A 21,257-nucleotide genomic window follows, 5' to 3' on the forward strand; every position below is an offset into this window, starting at 1 on the left:
CTTGTGTCATTTCATAAACTGTTGCTCTCTTCCTGTTCCCTGTAGGTGCTAGCAGATGTGGTCATTACACTTACTTACAGAGGAAGCTGATGGTTCACGCAATCATCTCTTCTACCAAGTAATTTGTTGTTCAGCATTTTCACTTACTCTGAACAGTTGAAGGACTTCTACAGATGATTTTACTGCTGCACCAGTGGTTTTCTTTAGCCTTCAGGGGACAGTTAATTTTGTACCCTGAAATGCTAAATGATATGCAGAAGCTTACATTTTGAACCTATGTGTAAGAAGAAGACTTTTATTTGTTCCTTAAAGACAAAATTAATATACAGTTTGCAATTACAGAAATTATTGTGCCCCACTGAGACCCATGGCTTACAAGTAAACATTACAGTACCCAAGATGTACATTATATAAGCAAATACCCTCCAGAAATAAACATGGGACAAGGCCGTTGAACAGTACAGAAGGTTTGTATGTAGAGAGGTAGTGGAAGTCAGCGGAGTAAATGTTGAACCCTTGTACATACAGAGACACATTAGACCTTTACTGCAGATTATAGACATTCATCCCCTGGGAAGCTGAAGTATTTTTTGAGGATCACATAGGTTCTGGCCAGAAATAAATGTCATATTGAAAGCTTTTGAACTTGCACAAAAGAAAGACACCCATTAGCTTCAAGCACCTAAAACCTCTAAGCCCTGGGACACTTTCACATTTTCAATAACTAAAATGGCACCTGACTATAAATTTTTAAGGTCCTCTTTAAAAATGTCACCTAAAGTTATTATTAACTTCTCCTCCTCGTTCAAAAGCTGTATTGCTGGGTAATGACTAGAAAGGGTTACTTTTGTTTAAATAGCTTAATCCTTTCTCTATTAATAGATGTCTCTAAACAAATGTTATCTGACCTATTTCATGACAGAACTGGGTAAACTCAGCTGTTCAGGAACATGCCTTCTGGTGCCTAGAAGTATTTTATTAAAGTGCTTTTGAAAAGCAAGACTTTAGGGGAGGAGTAGCTTTGCACAAACATCCTAATATACGTGCATAAGGAATGACTGAATTATTGTTATTACAACAGGGGGCTGTCAACACAGATAAACCCACGGAAGGATGCATAGAGGGTAATCCTGTGCTTTAGAAGGCACAAGTTTCTTCCAAGAGTATTTCTAGTCCGACTTCAAAAGATTTCTTCTGCCTACAGTTAAGATTTTCCTCATTATTAAAGATGATGTCTTTAAGAAAAATAAACTACTCCTCAGTTCCTTTGGGACTGTTTTTATGGGAAAGGCAGAATCTCAGTCGAAGTTACTAGGAACTCAAGACAGGAGCATTAACTTTCTACATCAAAAGCCAACTCATTTGGGAGCTAAGCTTTCACTGACTACAGCAGGAACTGATCTGCAAATGCCAAGTTCTCTTTTATGGAGAAGTGTATCTGCCGAAGAAAAGTATGCTTTGTGTGGGGTTGTGGCGAATAAAGAAAAGGAAAGGATGGTCCGCATTGAAATCTTCTTCAATAGGCATGCAGAGCATAGCAATGCCAGCAGTAGCAGCTGCAGCTTCCGTGCCTTCCTCATTCACTTCCACAAAAGCTTTGTGGACTATTTTAGAGAGAAAGAGGTCACGTGCCCCTGACATTCCCGACAAGTCAGCCTTACCACTGTCAAATACATCCACCAAGCCCATAGCAGCTAAATCTAATTTAAGGTCATAGCTTTCTTCTAGCCTAAACTTTGGCAAATGCACACGAACATCAGTGGAATACAGATGCTCTGGACATGTCCATTCCTGAAGCTTCTCTAAGGTAAGCTGCTTTTCCAGCTAGAATTAAAAAGACAGAGATCATTACATATCACCTGTGTAGAAACGTTTCATTTTCAGTAACATTTACAAGGCTTTATAGGGCACTAAATAAGTATAAAGCAGCTATACAAAAATGACAATAGCTGTATCTTTGATGGCTCCATGTAGATCTTACAAATGCTATTAAAATTAAGTGGAGGCAGTGCAGTTTTTACTTTACAAAGTAATGCAGACATTTTCTTCTTGCTGCAATGTACAGAAAGGAGAAACATGCACTGATAGCAACTAAACCCAGTAATTCTTACTGTTTAAGCTAACTAAATGGAATTACACAATTAACAACAAGTAACTAAACTAATCATCAGAGAGCTCAAAGCAGCTGATGAGTTTCTGGTCATTTAATGGAAAACAGTCTCATTACGTCAAGGCTAAGAAAACAAGGACTTTCAAAGGTAATGAAAGAAAAGTTCTGTCATTAAAAATAAAAAATATGCAAGGCAAGTTAATTCTTATAGTTAGCTTTGGTTTTGCAGTCTCCCTCATGGTTCAGTTCAGCAAGCCAAAGGACACAAACAGAAGCTACAAAACCAGCACGCAATTTCTCTTCCTGATGCAGCACCCGCACATATTCTTTATTGCGGTGTTAGCAGAGCATTGTCTCTAGATATGGGGCTCTGAGAACATGGGTTCATTATGGCTTTAGTTTTGAATGGCTGAAATTATCTGTTAAATAACTGTATTAGCTTAGATGGCCCACCTTCTGCAGACCAGTGGAGTTATCTTCAATGTCATCAGGTAACAGGATGATCATACTGAGTTCTTCTCCATCATAAAGCAGCTCTAAAACACGGATCTTCTCTTCAGGGATGTACCCAAAATGAAATTTATTTTTCTGATACATCATTTTCACTGTCTTTCTTTCATTCTGGATAGACAAAAGTTATCAAAAGTAACTGCTAAGAACAGGAAACAAGAGATTTAAAAACTGTATTCTTGCAAAACTTTTCTGCATTACATCAGCTGACTATAAAACTTTGTCTGACTCCTGACTGCCCAATTACTAACAATTTCTTCTCCAGACATGAGTTTTTATTAAATTTAGTTCTCCTTTGGCTTCTGTAGCACAGTCCTCAAAGAAACTATTTCTTTGAGTTGCTGTACATTTATATTACTCTGGACCCAAAAAGGACATTAAAAGTGAACAACTGTCAACTTTGTTCAGAATAAAGCAGATGACTGTATATAGTATCTTGTAAAGCTGTTAACATAAGCAGAATACAGAACAAGAAAATGGGGCTTAACCAAAATGAGCTATCATTTTAATACTGCTTACCTAACATCACAAACAGGCACAGTTCACGGCACCTGAAACTCTGTTAGTCACAGGTAGGATCCTCCTAATCTATATGTGAGAACTGTCTCAAATACTGTTCTGGTAAGTGAGGTAACAAATAGGTTCCTGAATACAGAAAAATACTAAAATCCATAAAAAACTCTTTGGGGTTGTCCTGGGTTCAGCAGTAGCAGTCATGTTTCTCCTCCTTGGTAGCTGGTGCAGTGCAGTGTTTTGACTTTCGGCTCGGGAACAGAGCTGATAGAGATGTTTTGGTTTGGCCAAGGACTTTGTGAGCCTCATGCTCTGCCAGGGAGGAGGGGAAGCTGGGAGGAAGCAGAGACAGGACACCTGACCCAAACTGACCAAAGAGCTATTCCATACCACAGCACGTCATGCCCGGGATGTAACTGGGAGTTAGCCGGAAGGGCTGGGAGACTGCAGGGTTGGAGGAGGTATCGGTCGGAGCTTGGTCGGGCTTGGGGGGCGAGTTATCGGTCAGTGGGTGGTGAGGTGTTGTATTCTCTTCCCTTGTTATTTCCTTTATCATTATTATCATTGGTGGTAGCAGTAGTGATTTGTGTTATACCTTAGTTACTAAAGTGTTCTTATCTCAACCCGTGGGAGTTGCATTCTTTTCGATTCTCCTCTCCGTCCCTCCGAGAGCAGGGGGAGGGCAAGAAAGGGGGGGGAAGTGAGCGAACGAACTGAAAACATTCATCATAGACTTTCTATTTACATTCCCTAGCAGTGTTCAAAGCCGGGTTTGATGGGGCTTTCAGCAATCTGGTCTGATGGAAGGTGTCCCTGCCCGTGGCAGGGGGTTGGAACTGGATGATCTTTAAGGTCCCTTCCAACCCAAACCATTCTATGATTCTATGATTTTTTTTATTATTTTACCTGTAAGCAAAGCTTCACTTTAGCACCTGAATGATTTGACCTTTTTGTTAGATACATACTACCAAGACAGATCTGTATTACCTTATTTAACCGAAACGGCCTGTCAGTGGTGTCAGCTTCTTTAAATTTCTCTGCCCAGTTCCCTTTGAAATAAATAGCATTCACCAGTACGAGCCTGGTCGTGTTGTCAACAGAGCCTTCAGACAACAGATGAAGGATTTTACCTTCAGAGGGGGCAGAAACAAAGTGTCACAACAAAATCTTGTGACAAGGTGATGGCACATAAAACATACATGAAGCCATGTAAAACATACATGAAGAAACTGATACCTTGAAAATACTACAAACATAAAGCTCTAGTTCATTCCTGTAATAAGGTGTGCTTCGGTACCTGTCTCTTTACCTTTTCACCATACTTTTTAATAGTAAACACTGTCACTTTTGTTATACAGTAATTAGATGAATATGTAATATTTTTAGCTTGAACTGTCACATATGACTCATCATACAAAAACTAGATAACCCAATCCTAACCCACAGCTAGGATTACAGGATTTAGAAATACATATATACAACATATACAGTATGTACCATGACTGTCTAAAACAGAGTCTCCAATTCAGTGATATAAATCTATGTTTAGGCATCTCTTCTGCACTCACTGGCCTCAACATAAGCGATGGAAAAGTATCAGGACTTATGGAACTGTTTAAAAGTCTTGTTTAGATATAATTCGGTTCTGTTAATACATCAAGTGAATATCCCAGGGCAAAATTAAACTGTTCTCAAGGTTGCAGAGAATAAAGCCTACTCCTACTCCAAAGGTATGAAACACTGCTGGTTACTTTATTAACTAAAGTCGTTTACCTTCAGTTTTCTCTTCTACCCACTGGTTAATTTCTTTCCTGGTTTCATCACTAGCCTGAAGAAAATCAACTGTAGCCAAATCAGCTCCATAGAATTTCTGAATATTAGTCAGGAAAACCTAGATTTTGGAACCATAAGAATAGCTTTCACTGCATGCAGATAAGAAAACATCTCTTTATGCTGTAGATAAGGTGCATGTCAAACAGTTTATCACCTGCTCTGAGGTGGGGCTCTAACAGTGTACTGCCTGGGGTGGGTCTGAGGTTGGGTTGGTTTTATTCCCCTCTCAGAGTAAGCCTCATAGTACATTTGCCACATATACAGCTGACGGGGTGCTTACTGCAGGTGTTGCAACATTTACCTGTCATTCTCCTGAAACGGGCTCAAGCACAGCTATGATTAAAAAAAAACATTCTGAAAGAGCTAAAGAGGGATAAAAATAGCAACCTGGGTGCACATAAAGGTATAATTCACTGGTGGAGGCATGTTGGGCATTCTAGGATTCTATTCTATGATTCTATGACAAATGCAGTGTTTTAAAAACATTTAAGTAATGTTATACTAGACCAATGAAAATCCTAAAAAAATGATTGCAACAGACACAGGCCTGGTTGCATCCTAAAAAGTTGACTGCAACAGACACAAGAGCTGGTTGCATTCTAAAAAGCTGGTTGCAAGAGTAGGATGTTGTGATAGTTACTGTAAACTAAGAACCGAGACAAGTGGTATTTCTCTTGAGCCCAAGAGCAGCTGAACCAAACAAGCAATAAAAAGGGTTTGCTGTCTAACATCCTTTAAGTGAGATGCACAGACACCTACAGACATGGAAATGCATATGCATGTATGTAACACACTTGTTGACTGCCCAGTAACATTTAGAAATATGCCTAGAAATATTTGTACTGCATAAACACTCAAATAGCTGCATTTTCCCACCAGGTTCCACCATGCCATCACGATCTGCACCAACATACCGGCAAAAAGGTGTAGGACTTCTCTCCAAAAAGCCGACTGGCAAGCCGTAGGAGATAGGGAGCATTGCTTCTGTTTATATCCATAGTCAGAGTCTGAAATCTTGAGTGAATATCTTCAACTTTGTCAAAATGAAGTGTCTGAAATAAAATAAGTGAACGAGCTGCTGCGAATACTGTCTTAAAAGAACAATACAGTATATTTGTATCTGATCCAGAAGACAGGTAGGTTGAAGAAAGGCAAAAGGCTAAAAGCTGCTTAGAGAATTCTGTAAACCTTGAAAAAATTAATGAAACAGTTTCTTGGTGCTACTTGCTCATCAGCCACTTGTATTAAGCTCCTGGTTTATACACAGTGACAGCTGAAGCTGTTGATCATAATCCCCAGTCCCATCCATGTAATATCGGCATGACTCCCCTCCATGGACCATGGGGCACAATGACTCATTCTCAAGTGCAAAACTGAAGAGAGATGATGCCAATAGAGGCACTTCGGTTTTCTGGCTTCACCCTTTGGCCGAATGGAACCTTAGGTTTTGTTTTACAGAACGTACAGTCAAAACCAGCGCAGGTGATGTCTCAAGAAAACTTAGAACAATTATCTTTTATGGTTTTATGAAAATATAAATCTATGAAACTGTATCATCTTAAAAATCAAATTCACTACTGCAGTTTCTTTGCACCAGTACCTCCTTTCCCAGAGGCAAGCTGGCTGGCCAGGGCTCACAGATATGACAGAAGAAGCTGCCAGACCTCACTGACAGGGAAGGCTACCCCAAAGCAGGGATGTTCATATTCAGACTTACACCACCTATTTCTCAGTAGGGACAACTACTGTGATACAGCCACTGCACTCAAAGGAAAACTCTTCTTTTATCTCACTGGGTTTTCAGTCAGGCCTTGCTGTCCACCCTTATGCAAGCTGTGTTGTACAAATGAATAACTAAGCAAAAACATCATGGAGTCAAAATGGGATTACGATCATGGAAAGAAATTCCTATATGCTTGAGTACAGCCCTTGACAGTTACCAATCGCTACCTCCTTAATTAGCTATGTTCTCATAAGTAATGCTTTATGGTACAGGAACATGCATTACTAAAGTATCTATGTTGAAATATATTTTTCCCCCAAGTTCCTTTTGCATGACTTCTGCTGTCAGTAAGTTTATTGTAGGTGGGGCTGTCAGTTTGATTACATGAAATATGTGTTCAAAGTCTGTTTGTACAAGCAGCGAGAACATAATTTTATTGTCTTATTCAGCAGGCATCAACTCAACAGTACTAAACAGTTCCTCCTCAAGTCCAGAATACAAAGGTGAAATTATTCATAGGCAAACACATGATGGTGACTACAATGAGAAGCCTCATACACCCTTCTTTGTGCTAGCAGGCATTAGCCTAATCTGGGGGGAAATAATAGTGACTAAGTCCCTTCCATGCAGGAGCGCCCATGGGAAGCTGGTGCACTCCTATGTACACTACTTTTGTAATCATATTTTTTAAACTATACTACCTAACCTAAGGCTGTGGTGAGAATAAGCATGTGGGCTCAGATAACCCAAAATACTGGAGTGCTTAACTGTTTACTGAGATACTACTAGCATCACAGTGTATCATCATACTTGTAACACTACATGTAAAACTATGTATTACTATTGTGCTTCTTACAAAATACACACTTATATTATTAGCAATAAGCATACTGTTGGTGACCTTGTACTACAAATCAAGAGTTCTGTGTCAAAATGCCTCATGAAAACTGGAAACTCCAATCAATTTAAATGGAGACTGATTAATTAATGAAGTAGTTTCCTACTTCAAGAATTAATTTAAGAAGTGAAATTAAATGAGAAACAAGAGTCATAGAAAACATGGAAAGCAGGCTCTGGAGCAGGGCAGGAAGAAGGCAACTACAGAAAAGAGCCCAAGGAAGACTCAGTGAGCATGACAGAAACCTTGTCCTGAGCATGTAAAAACACCACAAACATTTCATCTTCTTTCTGCTAAACCACAACAATCTTTAATGGAAATAAAATATAAAGCCAAAGAGAATTATTTATTTCTTACTAACCTTCAGTACCTGTGCCTCTGTATTAATTTTGGACCCTAAAAGGACCATGGCCAGAGCAGCAGAGACACTGAGGGGAGAGAAGAAAACGTTGCCTGTTGGGTTGGTGTCATTAAACCTTCTGAGTAGATCAAGTGCAAATCTGCCGTTGGCATTACACAGAGTCTCCATGGTTACAGCTGAAAAAAAAAACCATCAGTGAGGACGCTGGGAAACACTCGTCAAAAACCTAACCTAACCTTGTGTGACTCACAGAGTAAAGGCTGGATTAATCTGGTTGCAGCTGGGTACAAAACCAGCAAGAATTTCACTGTCAATGCATCTTCTTCTTCAAAAACAACCATTATATGTATTTTTTTCCCACATGTATCACATATCCCAACCTTCCCTATGCTAACTTTAAAGACATTATTTAAAAAGATTCCTTGCCTTCTAAATTGAAACTACAAGTATGTGTGCTGGCAGGATTGCAAGTTGAAGTCCTTCAGCCTCACAGACTCAGCATACCCCGGAGAGTTCACTCATGCTGTTTTCACCTCACTCTTCTACCCAAATCCTGCAGAGAGGACATTCACAGTAACTGCCCAAGTGCCCAGGGACACTTTGCAGCAAGCTGACCCACTTCATGCCACAAAAAGGTGTCAATGCTGCCAAAGGCTTAGGCACAGACTTACCTTTAGGAGTGTAAAGCGCTGCTATCTCCACCAGCCTGCTCTGCCCAGAACAAGTGAACTACCTGCGTGCCTCAGCCAGGTACAAACCTGAGCCCCAGTAGGGCTGGGCAGCCCCTGACACACAGGCAGAGCCCCGGGGTGTTGTGAGCTGAAGGTGACATACCGGCTATCAAAGGCAGAAGTGAAGCACAGAACAGAGCTTCAGGCCTCACACTGCTCAGCCAAAGCAGGGGTTAATTTTGGTGAGATGCTCCTTAGGATGCCCTTGGAGCAGGATGGATGGTGCGAGGGCTGGGTCAGGAGCAAAAACCTACACACAGGCTAGCGGCAGCACTGCTTGAGGTTGGAAAACCTTCCTGCTTCTCTCCGCTTGCTTGGAGCAGGACTTTTGCATTTGGCAGTTTCTAGCTTGTTTCCTCAAAGAGTTCCATTTGTGCATATGCCGCAGCAGCCAGGGCAGCTGCCCAACGATATTGTCACTGATACTGTCCAGCTACACGGAGGAGTCTGCAGAGTCTTTCTACGGGAACTGCAAAGTAACGCTATCTGCTTCCACCACCAGACGGACAAATGCCCTGCATCTTTGCAACGTTCTTTTATCTAGCTGTATGATAAACAGCCCCATACAAGACAAAAAAATCCAAACACAAACTCAGAAAGCACGCATACTTTTAGTTCCACTTACTGACACCGCCGCGCCGTGTGGCTGCTTTCACTGAAGTCACCCGGTTTACGGCCCCCGCCCGCCCCAGCCTGCCCTAGAAGTGCACGCCGCCCCAAGCAGACCCCGCCGCCGCGGAAGGGAGACACGGGGCGTCCCGATATCGCCCCATTCACGTCAGTGCATCTGGAGGGGGGGGCTGAGGCGAAGCCTGCCTTAAACCCCTCTCGCCCCGGAGAACCCCAGCACAGCCCAAGACCACTCGCCTGACTGCGCGGGCCGGCGCGGAAGGAAGCGTGGGGACCGGCGGGGCGCGACGAAGGCAGGAGAGAGGCCGCGGGAGGCGGGAGCGCGGCCCCGGAACAGAGCTGGGTGTCCTCACCCAGGAGGGAAAGAGCCGGGTTGAAAACCGACTCTCCCTACTCCGTCAGTGCATGATCGGAGGGTTCTGACCCACGGGACAAGTGCAGAAAGCCCACCCAGGGTATGTGTCTGGGAGTCCTAGTATTGCCTGGTAATAATACTAATAAAAGCTTTCTGGTGAATGAACTGCAGGGCTCTTGTGAATCCTTAAATTACTTGATACAAAACGGCTTAATCAGAAATTGCCTCGTACACTAAGCTCTGTGCACCAGCTCTCACTGACATACCCTTCTTGACAGTAGTTACTAGAAATGGTAGTAGTTACTACCCTTCAGTAGTTACTAGAAATGGGTAAGTCAATACTATTACTTAATTCCACTCTTTAATTCCACTAACTGCTGTTTCCAAATCAAATCAGTCACACCCTTTGCCTAGAGAACACCTCATCCAGGTGTCCTCCCTCCACACTGCCCTGCTGTCAGACTTCTCTCTTTTAATGCAAGGAACATAACAGCATGGAAGGGCCTCTTAGGCTCAATCCGATTTTTTCTCCAAGTCACCAGGAACCCACCCCACTGGCTTTGGGAGCAAAGCACTAGCCCTGTATTAAAGCTCTGACATATCCCACCCCTCAAATCACATAGCACTTTCATTTCCCTCACCCCAGACAGCCAAGTTACAGTGTACTGAAATAAGCAGTGCAATCCAGCACTATCTGGATGACAGTCAAATGCTTTGGAGTTGTGGACAAAAAGGTAACAGTGCAGTCCTGCACAAAAACAGCTCTTTGCTAAAAATCTTCACAATGCCAACACCAAATGCCGTGGCAACCTAAATAAGCGCCGCAGGACTGCAGTACTTGGAGAATGTTTGGAATTCATTGTCAAACCCAGCAAGTACCCAGAAGCTGGTTGTAAGGTAAATGGGATTTCTCATACTACAGATTTAAGAAATAAAAGGCATAATTTATGGTTAAAGACTCACACCACTTCAAGTTCTTTTATTATTTTAGGAATAGAAACAGCAAAACAAAACTGTATTAGGAAAGCTATTTCAGCTATATCTTTGGTATTATGCAGTTGCATTAAAATGTTTAAGAAACAATGAACAGGAAAGATCTATCACAGCAGAAAGTCTTTGTTATTCAAATATTGCATAGGCACCATATGCTTTTTCATTACATTCTTTAAAGGACTAGAACCAGCTGATAGGTTATAAACTCAGGTGTCCTCTGCTGATAAAACACTTCTCACTCCACGATTACCCTACAAGGACACCTGGTACAAAGCCATATTTTTATTCCCATTCTTGCCTAAGTGCTTGTCCAGTTATTATCCAAAAACCCTATTTCATCAGGTTGCTTAGCAACACTTGGAACAGACTGCTAAAGGCTCCTTTCATCTCTAGGGAATGTATCAAGAGATTAAGTGGATGAGTTTGGAACAAAAAGACAGGGGATGGGAGGAAAAAGGGGGAGGGGAGCTGAAGACATGCTCCAGCCTTGTCAGAACCAAATTAACACCTTCTTTTCCAGTGGGAAGTCAATGCCCAACTCTACCAGGTAGCCACAGAAAGTAAAGCCGAAATGGGATCTGCAAGGAGAGAGGAAGCACTGGCTGAGCCAGTGGGATGTTTCTTGTGTCAGCAAGAAGTGAAGACATCTCTGCGCTGAGGTGCACCAGCTAAGAGTTGCTTTAGATGGCATTGGCTCCATGTGTCTAAAGTAGCTCTCTTATACTATCAAGCCTGAGATGAAGACCACAGAACTGGACTCAGGCACAGCTGAAAGAGGTAATTAGTGCAAAAAGAGCAGCCCTATTCCAAAGAAACAGAAAGTTACTGTGTAATGGCAGCCAAGACATCTTCTTTCTAGGGAGAACAAAATCTCCCACAGAACAAAATGGTGGAAGTTTTGTTGTGCCGGATGAAGAAAAGGAAGGGATGATCTGCAATGAAGTCTTCAACAATCATCGCACAGCGCATCATCATCACTCCTGCTGTGGCAGCTGCTGCTTCAGTGCCTTCTTCATTGACTTCCACAAAGGACTTGTGAATGACTTCTGAAAGCACCAGCTCATTGCCAGATGAAATCCCTGAGAAGTCTGCCTTCCCTAAGTCAAACGCATCAGGCATTCCCATGCTGCTCAGGAGGGGTTTCAGATCATAATTTTCTTCCAGTTTAAATCTGGGTAAAGACACCTTCACCTCTGTGCATTCCATAGCTTGTGGATTGAGCCAATCTGTCACCTTCTCATATGTGAGTTCTCTTTCCAGCTAAAGAAAACCCAAATATTTACATAATTAAAAACAGTTTTATTCAGCCATAAGTAGTAATTACTGTGTTTGTTTATACAGTGCATAACATGCATCTTTCTTCCAGGGTTTAGAGCATCTCAAGCCAGAAATGCAAGTTCTGCTTCTCATTAGAGAACTACAGCTTGAGCCAAGATCAATCCCACATGCTTTTTGGTAGATACAATAAGGATCAGTCCCTTCCATGTAAAGTTTACTTTTATAAAACATGTTAGATTGGGGGCTTTTTACATTTTGCATATGGGAATCAAAGGCAGAGAAGAACTAATGACAAGTTCTCAAAGAAACCAAACCCAGTTCCTCTATTTCTTAACCAGAACATCCTCCCTTGGTTTGACAGGCTGATGAAAAAGTCTGCTCACAATGCCCCCTGCAGTCAGTGTTAGAAAACCTTATTAATAAATTCTTGTCCAGGGCATGCAATAGCCAAAAAAATTGAGTCATATCTCCACAACAGAAGAGATCCTACATTTTCCTGTGAGCTTCTCTGGAAGTGGGCAGGGACAACCTGCCAGCTGTTCAGAACAGAAGATCTATGGGACAAGCTATAGGACTTCCTAAGAGCTTCCCCAACACCCCTCTCACCACATATGCTCCTCAGCACACCATGCCCTCACCATAACCACAGCTAACACCTGTTGCTGAGGAGGGTCAGGTCTTCAGCTGGTGCTAAGCACCAGTGACATAAAACTCTGGAACTGAACTACAGTTCTATATGCAATATCAAACTTTCTTCCCCAGGACACAGACTTGCATTTATCTCAACAACTTACACTTTCCAAGCCAGTGGACCCATCCTGAATTGCATCAGGGAGCAGGATAATCATGCTGAGTTCATTACCAACATAAGGGAGCTCAAGGATTTTGGTCTGCAAGTCCCAAATATAGGCCATGTTAAACTTATCCTTCCTGCACATCATCTGCACAGGTCTGGTCTCTTCCTAAAAGTAAAGAGATGTTATCAGGTAGTACTGAGTGAGTATGCTGGTCTCAAAATACAAAGCAGGCATCCAGTTACTCAGGGCTTTTAATAATTTGACTAAAGAGAACTAAACACAACACAGAGCTCAGCCTCACCACTGCCTTTTGTGAAGAAGTAAGGATCCCCGAGACTTAATTTTTAGTTACTAATGTGGAAATTTCTGTCAAGTTTCCTTTAAGGAAAAAAGGCAAAGACATGTTTGTCCTCTTAACAACTAGTGACAAGCACTAAACAGAGCTGGTAAGAAGCAGAACCCATGTTCCCTGCTTTAAATGAATGCAGAGCTGTTTCAATGTAGGTATTTTCATTTTTAGTCTATGTGGCTCCAAGTGCTGTAAACAAAGAGAAATTAAAATACTTTAAAATTTTATTAAAAATACTGAGAAAGGGAGAACATTATTTTGAATTCTTAAGTCACATGGATAGTAAGAAGGTGTAAGATTTTTCTCCTAAATTTCATTCTCTGGTATCTCCTTCCGTTTTCACATGGTACATCAGCTACTGTAATTCACATAATTATTTACGATCTTTTCAGTTAAGAGCTTCATTACTTTCTCCTTTACCTTCATGAGATAACCATGTAAGTAGTTTTTTTGTTTCTAAAATAAAGGCCATTGAAACAATACCCACAGAGAATATGGCAGAAATTATCTTGCAGCAGCGACACAAGAAAAAGATAGCAGCCTTCTAGTATCTGAAGGGGGCCTGTAAGAATGCTGGAGAGGGACTCTTCATTAGGAACTGTACTGATAGGACAAGGGGCAACGGGTTCAAACTTAAACAGAAGAACTTTAGATTAGATACAAGGAAGAAGTTATTATGAGGGTGGTGAGGCACTGGAATGGGTTGCCCAAGGAAGTTGTGAATGCTCCATTCCTGACAGTGCTCAAGGCCAGGCTGGACAGAGCCTTCGGTGATATGGTTTAGTGTGAGGTGTCCATGCCCATGGCAGGGGGGTTGGAACTAGATGATCTTAAGGTCCTTTCCAATCCTAACTATTCTATGATTCAATGATTCTATGAATAGCTAAAGAAAAGGCCACACAGCACATGAAAATCATTTTGTTTCAAGAGGTGCAAGCATCAGAGAAGTAATGTCACAGGATGCTGGAAAGGCTCTTGGGATGTTAATGTAACTCTTTCCCACTGGGCACACTGTAAGACAGCTATCTTAAAACTTCAGGTTACACCTCAGATTGCCAATTGTTCATTTGAGTCCACTCACACACTTATGCAGACCATCAGTGGCTAGTCATTAATAGGATGAAAATACAAACTTTATCCATTAAGTATTATGAGGAAAGAGACTTGCAGTTCTCTATGTGTTTAAAAGCAAGTTCCTTGGGTAAGCCAAGGCAGCATTCCCAAATCCTACATCTTAACTTTCTCCAATAGTTCTCTGGATCCCTTTCCTAATTTCAGGACATCCTAAGTCTGTACTAGTCCAAGGAAAAGAAAATTCAGTAGTACGCCTGGATACCATGCAAGCTTTTTTTTCAACACGCTTCAACAGTGAGAGGGCAAGGCAGCAGGAACCAGGTCAGTCCAGTGGTTTCTGAAGTGCTGCAGTAGGGAGTATGAGGTGAGCAGCAACACTCCTAACTGAAAAGTGGTATTAGCAGTTCAAGCTAATACGTTTCACCACTGGGGGAGGGATGGTTTGAAATCAGACAGGAGGGCTTCAGTTTTGAATAGTGTTTATTTTTAAGCAGGGAAGTTAAGGAAGTCATGTTACCAGCTTTTGCTAGTGACATCTGGAGGCAGACCCAGAGTTTAAGGTGATCTTGAGGGGCAGTCATATCCTGCTAATGATAGTAGCCAAGGCTTCTTCAATGGCACTGATACATTTCTAAAAGCAAGTATAGCATGGGGTCTTCAAAGACTTATTTGTTTTGGACAGAAATGGTAGAAATGGGGGGGGGGGGAGCAGTGACTGAAGACTTACAAGTTTTGCACACGTGTAACTGCAGCTTTCTGCCTATAACCTAAAGGAAATTTTCTTTTCTTATCCTCACCAGTTTTATCATGAAATAATGAAGTTCACAAACTTCTGTGAAATTGTTCACAACCCGCAAACAGCATGGCAGCTTTACTCAACTGTTCTCTTCAGTTCTGAGCTCTATAACTACATAGAGAGCTACTTCTTGCAAAAAAAAACAAGCAGGGCAAAAGGAAGAAAGAAGAGACAGAATGAAAAAAATACTTAGTTGTTATATTAAAGTTTCTAGTAATTATGTGAAACTTAACAGGAACTAAAAAAGAGTGCTCATATTAAAGTGAGAGGATATAAGGTATTTCATACAGCCTACCCAAAGTAACCCTGCTTGCACGAATTTTTTTCTTTCTGGTCTTCGAAGTTAAAATGCACTCATTTCAGAGTGCTTCAGAGTAACAGTGGATTGTCAGCATTTTAGCACATCATACCTTGTTTATCTGAAATGGCACTTCTGCTGTCCTCTCTTTGTCAAACTGTTTTGCCCAGTTGCCTTTGAAATAGATGGCATTCACCAACACAAGTCTGGTCAGTGAATCGAGAATGCCCTCTGCCAACAGGTTCTGAATTTTACCTTTACGATACATGGGGGGGGGGGGAGAAAAAGGAATTTATTTAAACAGTTTGATACGTATCTAATTATCTAATATAGTACCTACTCTGTAATTAATATAGATGAGAGAATTATGTACCAAACAGAGCACGAACTCAATGTCAAGCTCAATGTTTGGTTGGCGTTTTTTTTAATTCACAATACTATATCCTGAAATAGCTCTTTACCCAAGCCAGGGCTGACGTTAAATACAATATAGCATCTTTCTTGCAGAACACTCACCTTCAGTCCTTTCCTCTACCCAGCCATTTATTTGTTTTCTGGAATCCTCCCACGCACGCATGAAGTCAGTCTTTTCTAGTCCAGCATGGTAGGATTTTTGACTCAACTCTATAAAGGACTAACACGGACATTCAGAATAGCTTTTCAACATTTTACTCTCATTCAGCCACATATGATTCCCAAATACACCAAGAAAATCTGCCCACTCTTCTCCCCCAGCTTCATATTGAGCCATTGAAGTTTTGCTTTCACATTCCTATTAGGTTTTATACCATCTATTTGAACCAGGAACTGTCCACTGTATGTTAAATCACATGCTAAAGTTCTACATAACTTAACTGAAAACTGATGTAGCTAGGTTTTTTGGTTAGTTGGTGTTTGTTTTTTTCTTCATTGAGAGAACATAATTTCTTAAGCTTCTCTTGACATAAATTTCATTGTTAAACTTCCCAAGGTTATAGAAAACTCTTCAGAAGGTAAACCGATTTTTCTTAGGAAAAAAGCCACACCTTCTGTCCGATTTAATATACCTAGATCTTTATTACACAGATGAAAAGTTTTAAAGTACAACCCACATAAGTTTTATCTATTAGACAGATGAAATACTACCATTCTTCATGAAAAGAATCATCGTAAATTACTCCCTGGGGGGAAGGCTAGGGAGGGAAAGGGAAAGAGAGGGGGAAAGTAGAGCCTTTTATCTTCTTGCTCTTAGGCAATCATCTAAAGGAACACATGTAACACAGTACCTACTACCCTTATTTAGATCTTCTGACAAGGAAAATCTCTTAAGTCATTTATTCCTCTCAGCATGATCTTTGGATGGCTTATGTAATAGAAGAACTATAAAATACTGCCCATGCTGAATAGGAATGACAAATCTTTTGTATCATATTTACACACTATCAAGGGAAAAGAGGTATGTCAACTATTTGTCCCACAGCCAAAAATATGGATGGATCATGGAATCCTGAAGAATTAGGAGTCTGACGGATTTCATAGTGCTTTGCACCAGTTGTGCACTTGGGTCACAGGTTACTTAAAAGGAGCTTCTCCATCAAGTTCAGATACCAGGCTCTGGCATAACCTACTGCATTAGTAGGTGTCACCCAAAAAAAAATAGAAAGTAAAATCCAAAGCTTGTCTTAGACCTCTGAAGGAAACAGGAAGCCAATACATTATACTAAAAAAATTACACAAATTTAATGGTTACTTACTGAGAGAAACTCAAATGTCTTTTCTCCGTAAAGTCGGTTAGCAGTTCTCAGTATATATTTGGTGTTTGGATCATTAATTTCAGAGAGAAGTGACTGATACCCATTGTGAGCATCCTCAGCCTTTTTCAGAGAAAGCACCTGTAGAAAGACAAACATCCTCAGCAAGAGTCCACGCCCTCCCTAAACACACTTGCTTCAACATTATTTTTTTCTTAATGACTTTTGGGGTTAAAAACTGACTTGAAGACAAAAGATTTTTCATTAAGCCTCCCATCTGGAGCTTATCATGCAAGTCACATATGATGTACCCAGACAGGTGTTGTACAAGTACTGAATTAGGGAGCAGAAGAGTCAGCAGTATTTAGTTTCCTTCACTCAAGCCAAGCATACAGTGTCGCAAAATCATCAAGGTTGGAAGGGACTTCTGAAGATCACCTAGTATAATCCCCCTCCTCAAGCAGGGCCATCTACAACCAGCAGCCCAGGACCACGTCCAGATGGCTCCAAGAATGGCAACAATACTATTTTAAAGGAATTTCCATACATTTAAAAAACTGTGTTTATACTCCTTTTCCACTTCCCAAAACAGGCAAACATAGGAACAAAAATGACTGATTATACTTTCAATAGTCAGTTGCATATGTAAAAAACACACCAAGTAGTATTTGCTACCTGAGCAAGTTTAAAAAAAAGTTAAGCCTGGCGACATTTTCAAAACATGTTTAGTCTGATATTAAGCAAAAAGAACATACTGGAAGAAAGTATTTTATGTAGCTCAATTCATCAAACCTACACAAAAACCCCAGGTAACTCTTAATGACATACTGAAGGAAGATCTGTCTCAAAAGACCAAACACACAAAAAACTAAACAGGAACCTCTGAATTTCATACCAAAGAAAGGTCCTCCTATAAAACCAGTAAAACCAGGTACTGCTTACATACATACCAAATAAAGACCTCTGCTCTCTGAAACCAGAATGACAATAATAGTTTAGCAGAAGTTCAGGTCACAGTCTGTAATACTGATCTGCTGCTCATATAGTCCCATCAAATTCAATACACTAGGTTTATTGAGACATACCTTTACTATTTGGGCTCCAGTGTTACCTTTTGACCCCAGCAAAACCATAGACAATGCAGAAGAAATACTAAAAGGAGAAAAGAACAGATTCTGCCCACTTCTGTTCTCACACAGCTTTCTTAAGAGGTCGAGCGCAAAAGCGGTATTTGCTGCACAGAGGCTATCCATGGTTCAGAGCCTGGGAGACGAAATATAAAATAAGAAGGACTCAAATTTATTCTAATATAAACTGACAACTTATTTCTGTCTTTTACATTTCCCAGAATAAACTACATAGAAAATGTCACAATTAGATTGGAAAATTATCAAGTCACTGAAAAACTGATTTGGTGGAACACGCACCTTAAATGCCATAGTAGGCACTTAAGTTATTTTGGCAATTTATTGTTTGCTTTTGTATTTAAATCCTATACCTGCAAAAGAGATAGCAGTTCCCACCTGTGTCATAAGACTCTTCACTATGTAAATAATACTACATCTTTTGAGACAATCAGATACAACAGTATTTTGTTTAGGATTTATTGAAACAAGTCGCTTTTGACTTCACAAAGACAGTTATCTGCCTTTACAGGAAAACCAGAGCAAAAGATCAGGTATCACAATAGCAGAATTATAAACTCTTACCTTGTCTAAGTCTATGTATCTTCAGTATTACCTTCAGCTTACTGATACATGTGCATGCTGTGTTTTATACCTAACAGCCACTCTGGCAGACGTCTGCAGAATTACTTGACCTACAAGACTAAAAAGAAAAAAAAAGTTACTTGGTCAGCATGACAATTAATGTAATTTCCTCCTATAGTACAAAGAAAAATCAAAGTCCATTTCAGTTCCATTTTATTGCCTGCAACACGGAAACACACACAGACATACACACACAAAAAAAACCAACCCTGCTTCCAGATAACTTTATGGGACATGCACAGTGCAACACACGTAACTTGTATGTACATAGTGTATATCAGGCATGTGTATGCCCAATATACATTACGTACACAGATGTGTAGGCAGCTAACCCGAGATTAAACCACACACCTATTAATGGAGCAATAAATACTAGAATTCTGACTTAACTGTAGTAAATATCACCAGACATTGTGAACTATCAGATGGCAGTAAAGTCATCTGCATTTTTTCCTTCCCTTAAGGCAGTGCCTACTGTTGATACATTGCTACCAAATAAAAAGCCAACACTTAATTCACATCACTGATTCATTATCTCAAAAAATTAGGTGGAAAGGACAAGTTTCTGCATGCCTGATTTTCCATCTAAGAAAATTTTCTGCTAGTAGCTCCGCTATAAACAGTAGTAACTTTTATCCTGTTTCTCTTCTCCCATAACCGAAAAGGAGGGCGGAGGTGGGGTGCAATCCTCCAGTTCTGTGTGAAATCAGTAATTTAACTACACATACTTTAAAGCATAACTAAGAGGCACTTTGCATTTTCAGTTTGTGGTGGTTACAGCAACCCCCCAAATTTCCCTACTGTCCTAATACCTGCAGATTACTAGCAATAAGATTTTTTTGACCTGTAGGCCAAAACACACAGTAATAGTGACACCTATAAGCAGTTATTATCTAGAAAGTTTTTGTAGGGCTGCCACAAGAAGCAAGATCTAACAGACAAGGGATATAACTCAGGCTGTTTTGCCTACCTGAAAATCAATGCATTTAACCAAATTATAAGTAACATTTCAACAGCTGTTATCAGCTATTATTCCCATGCTTAAAGTCAAAAAACACAGCACTGCACCAGCTACTAAGGAGAAAAATGACTGCTACTGCTGAAACCAGGACATACACAATGGCTGCACTTTAAGGAACAAAAAATGTATGACACGAGCATATATTTGCCACTCAGTTGTAAACTGTAAGCTGCAAAACCCTCAGTGATCACAGGGTTCGCTGACAGCAACTCATTCCTCACTCTGGTCTTCCTGTGCAAGTTCCTGGGTGCCCCGGCCCTGTTCATTCCTACCACTATGAATTTGAAGCATATATTCTCAGCAGTAGACCCCTATGCTTTAGGAAAGTCTTCAGGGACAGGCTGTATCTACCTTCAACAGCAGATACACACTACAGTGTCCCTCTCAGCTACTGTTTTTGCCATGGGGGGACCTGGCCAGAGCAGGGTGCAGGGAGCTCCAGCCTGTGGCCCAAGAGACATATGCCCCCAAGAGTACAACACAGATTAGTGCCCACTATATGGAGATGCCTATCCAACGTCAACTGCCTCTGAGGAATCACAAAACAACTATTTCAGACAAAGTCAGAGGAGGAACTCAGGGTGATGAACATCAGGTGGTGTCACTCTCGACAGAGGGAGCTGCGTATATGGGACGGACATCTTTTTCTACCCTCTGAACCAAAGCAACCTTTCTCGAGAAGAAGGCTTCACTTAGGTTTAGGAGAGTCAGGACAGATGTTCAAACATCTGAAAGGTAAAACTGCTAACAGCTCCAGACAGCTGCTCTTCACATCACACCTCTCTGGGGCGAGCAGCAGGATACAGGGAATGACACAGCTCCATGAGCACCCAACATCACCGGCCCTAAGCCCCCCTTAAGGAGCAGGGGGTCGCCAAGGTCTGACCCCATCCCAGCAAGCTCAGGCACAAACAGACAAGGGCTTGGTACTCCCTAGGACGAGAAGAACCTCCTCTGGGCCCCTACTGGACTTGTCACCACGAAAGACACCAAAACAACACTTCTGCGCGGCCCCATCATTTCTACACATGAAACACGCCCTCTACACGCCACTGCGACTCCAGCTGGCAAGAAGCAGAAACCACGAGAGAGAAAAAGGCACAAAAGCAACGCCACGCAGCTTCTACAGCACAGGCTCCCCGTAGGAAACGGCATCCCCAGGCCAGCAGCACACTCACCCCACCGGCAGCCGCGCTTCCCTCCTCCCGGAAGCGCCGCGGAGCCGGGGGAAAGGCCGGCAGCTCGGCCCCTCCTCAGCCGCGCCCCGGGATTGAGCCGGAGGCTACGGCGCTTCCTTATTCGCAGCGGCCAACGGGCAAGCGCCGCGACCGCACCGGCCAAAATGGCGGCCAGCCACCGCCCACTCCCGCCAAGGGCATTACCTTCCTCACCGTGTCCCGTCCCCCCCCCCCCTTAGTATCTCCCTGGGCACAGCCGGTGATTTTCCAGATCTGCCTCCCTCTCGTGGCAGAGCTGGCAGGAAACACC

At 41.6% G+C, this 21,257-nt stretch overlaps 2 protein-coding genes across 2 annotated transcripts; both read right to left on the reverse strand.

Moving 5' to 3' along the window:
* Positions 1-281: 281 nt before the first annotated feature.
* On the reverse strand, positions 282-12,867 carry LOC130593896 (leukocyte elastase inhibitor-like). Its single transcript, XM_057399379.1, has 7 exons — positions 12,730-12,867; positions 7,949-8,124; positions 5,881-6,018; positions 4,907-5,024; positions 4,121-4,263; positions 2,564-2,731; positions 282-1,824 (listed from the first exon to the last, which is right to left on the reverse strand). The coding sequence occupies exons 2-7, from the start codon at positions 8,114-8,116 to the stop codon at positions 1,423-1,425; spliced, it is 1,137 nt and encodes a 378-aa protein (XP_057255362.1). The 5' UTR covers positions 8,117-8,124; positions 12,730-12,867; the 3' UTR covers positions 282-1,422.
* Positions 11,090-21,051, reverse strand: LOC130593895 (serpin B6-like). The gene is made up of 8 exons (XM_057399378.1): positions 20,948-21,051; positions 18,689-18,798; positions 18,065-18,242; positions 16,983-17,120; positions 15,766-15,883; positions 15,362-15,504; positions 12,730-12,897; positions 11,090-11,917 (listed from the first exon to the last, which is right to left on the reverse strand). Exons 3-8 carry the CDS (start codon positions 18,230-18,232, stop codon positions 11,513-11,515), a joined length of 1,140 nt encoding a protein of 379 aa, XP_057255361.1. The 5' UTR covers positions 18,233-18,242; positions 18,689-18,798; positions 20,948-21,051; the 3' UTR covers positions 11,090-11,512.
* Positions 21,052-21,257: the final 206 nt, after the last annotated feature.

This window comes from Pezoporus wallicus, unplaced genomic scaffold (genome assembly GCF_028554395.1).
Source record: "Pezoporus wallicus isolate ANWC-B61680 ecotype Strahan unplaced genomic scaffold, APGP_CSIRO_Pwel_v1 contig_818, whole genome shotgun sequence".
Taxonomy (NCBI): Eukaryota; Metazoa; Chordata; class Aves; order Psittaciformes; family Psittacidae; genus Pezoporus; species Pezoporus wallicus.